This window comes from Halichoerus grypus, chromosome X (assembly GCF_964656455.1).
Source record: "Halichoerus grypus chromosome X, mHalGry1.hap1.1, whole genome shotgun sequence".
Classification (NCBI taxonomy): Eukaryota; Metazoa; Chordata; class Mammalia; order Carnivora; family Phocidae; genus Halichoerus; species Halichoerus grypus.
Window position 1 is genome coordinate 100529747 of NC_135727.1, and position 2520 is coordinate 100532266.

At 49.2% G+C, this 2520-nt stretch overlaps 1 protein-coding gene across 1 annotated transcript; it reads right to left on the bottom strand.

Moving 5' to 3' along the window:
* Positions 1-868: 868 nt before the first annotated feature.
* H2AL3 (H2A.L variant histone 3) lies at positions 869-1222 on the bottom strand. The gene has a single exon (XM_036083859.2). It carries the CDS (start codon positions 1220-1222, stop codon positions 869-871), a length of 354 nt encoding a protein of 117 aa, XP_035939752.1.
* Positions 1223-2520: the final 1298 nt, after the last annotated feature.

Sequence of the window (2520 nt, forward strand, 5' to 3'; positions counted from 1 at the left end):
ATATACTCCACAGAGTATCACAGCACTAGCTAATAATCCCTATCTCAAGTCCTTTTTTGGAATGAGGCCGGGCACAAACGAATGAAATCACGCTGAGCATAGTTCCTTTCCTGTATACCTCTTCACGGTTTCCCATTGCTCCTCAATCTTCATGGAAGGCCCCTGCCCCCCATTAAGTTCACGTCAACTGCTATGCCACCCTCTCTACCCACCCCCCCCACTGCCATCTCCTCCTGACCTCCGCACGTTCCCCTACCACCAATAAAGCCTGCAGCACGTCAGCCTTGGTCTGCAGCCCCACCCCGGTTACCACCATCGTTCTGGGAATTCAGTATGGCCGGGAGACCCCCTGCCCGCCCCCTGGCCAACCTCCTGGCCTCACAGGCCTTGACTTGCTCAGAGCCAGTGAGGACGTCTTTCCCCCACAACCAGCTACTCCCTGCAGGGCCATCCCCCCACCCCCACCCGGCAAACACTGTCCCCAGTAAACTGCTCCCTGAAATACCCGACTCCAGCGTCCCACACCGCCCGCTCCTTGCACCCTCCACTCCCCATGGGAGATCTCTCCCCCACAACCAGCCACTCCCGCCAGGGCCACTCCCCGCACTGTCCCCAGAGAAACCGCTCCCTGAAACACCAGACTCCAGCTTCCCACACCCACTGCCCCTTGCACCCTCCACTCCCCATGGGAGATCTCCTGGATGTCTCCCAGACACCTCCCGCTCAGAAGGACAGAAACAGAGAGCAGTCAGAAGCATGGCCCTGGATTTAAATCCTTTAATGGCTTTTGCTGACATAAGAGCAGGCCTCCCTCATCTATGCGCAGCACTGGGGACTAGATGAGGTTGTGGGCTTTGGTACCCGGGCCTCACCACTCCTTGGGTTGGGGCACGGCTTCCACCTGAGAGTAGGTGTTATTCTCAAAGAGGCGGCTCAGGTGCTGGTTGTTGCCCAGGGCCCTCTGCACGTGCTCTGGGGTGATGCGCATCTTGTGGTTGTTGCGGGCCTCCTGGCCTGCCAGCTCCAGGATGTTGGCCGTCAGGTACTCGAGAATGCCGGTGAGGAAGATCGGTGTAGATGAGCTCAGGCGCTGGGCATAGCAACCCTCTCGCAGGAGGCGGTCCACGCGGCTAACCGGGAGCTGGAGCTCGGCCCTCATGGAGCGGGACAGACTGTGCCTCTTACGTCTGTGAGAGTGCCGGTGGTTTCTTCTTCCAGACATGATGTTCGTTGGGTTTGGCCCTGATCAGCCCAGCCTGATGCTCCCAGTGGTCTGGGTCTGTCAGGGTACCAGTGCTCCCTCCTGCCCACTGTGCCCCTCACTGGTCTGGGAGCTGCCTTTATGACAACCCGACATTGTGATGTCATTGATGACAGCGGCCCCTGATCAGGACTGGCCTAGAAGCGTCTGTGACAGAAACCTGGTCTCCCTGTTGACTGGACCCTCTGTATGAGGGAACGTTTTCTATGTGACTTTAATAGCCTAGCATAAAAAAGGAACATGTGTTCATATGTGAATGAGTGCCATAATTTTATACTTCTTTCATAATTATCTTTAACTGTTTTAGAAGAAACACCCATATGTCCAATTGTCTCACCTACCAGAGCCAGGTAAACTTCAACGACAGAAAAGTGGACCATATGGACATTTAAAGCCCGGGCATGTCTTTCCTTGGCTCTTCAACGTAACTCCAATGCCCCAATTAGTACACTGTTAACTGTTTATAATTTGTTTTCTTCTCTACTTAGTAGTTTGGTGTTTCTGTTTTGTTTTTGGTTCATTTTTAGCCAGTAAGTTATTCCCTGCTATTGATAGCCATGGTTGGGAACTTGGTTTTTGGTTTTCTTTTTGTTTTATTTTCTTAGTAAGGTAAAGCCCACATAACATAAAATTCACCATCTTGGCCATTTTTAAGAGTACAATTCACTGTTTTTTAATACATTCACAGTGCTGTGACGCTATCACTTCAGATTCCAGAAGAGTTTCATCACTCCCAGAAGAAACTCCATACCCATTAAAGCAGTAACTCCTTAGTCCTCCCTCCCCACTAGTCCCTGGCAGACAATCTACTTTCTGTCTATATAGGTTTGCCTATTCTAGACATTTATATAAACGGACTCACGTGAGACATTTTGTATCTGGCTTTTTTCACTTAGCATGTTTTCAAGGTTTGTCCACATTACAGCATGTGTCACTACATAATTTATTTTTATGGCTGGAGAATAATCCATTGTATACATATATCACATTTTGTTTATCCATTTATCAGTTGATAGACATGTAGGCTGTTTCCAACATTTTGGCTATTATAAATAATGCTGCTTGTGTACATGATTTTGTGTTAACACTTGGCTTCGATTTTCTTGTGTACATACCTAAAAGTGCAATTGCTTGGTCATTTGGTGAGAATTTATATTTACAGTCTGACCATCTGGGATCTTTCTAAATAGACTGATGGTTTGTAGAGATCTGGTCCCTGCTGGGTGAGAGACAACAGAGAATCTGGTTTGTCAGTCTTT

Bases quoted from the DNA above. Each gene is read 5' to 3' on its own strand.
- H2AL3 (XM_036083859.2), bottom strand. From the start codon at position 1,222: ATGTCTGGAAGAAGAAACCACCGGCACTCTCACAGACGTAAGAGGCAC.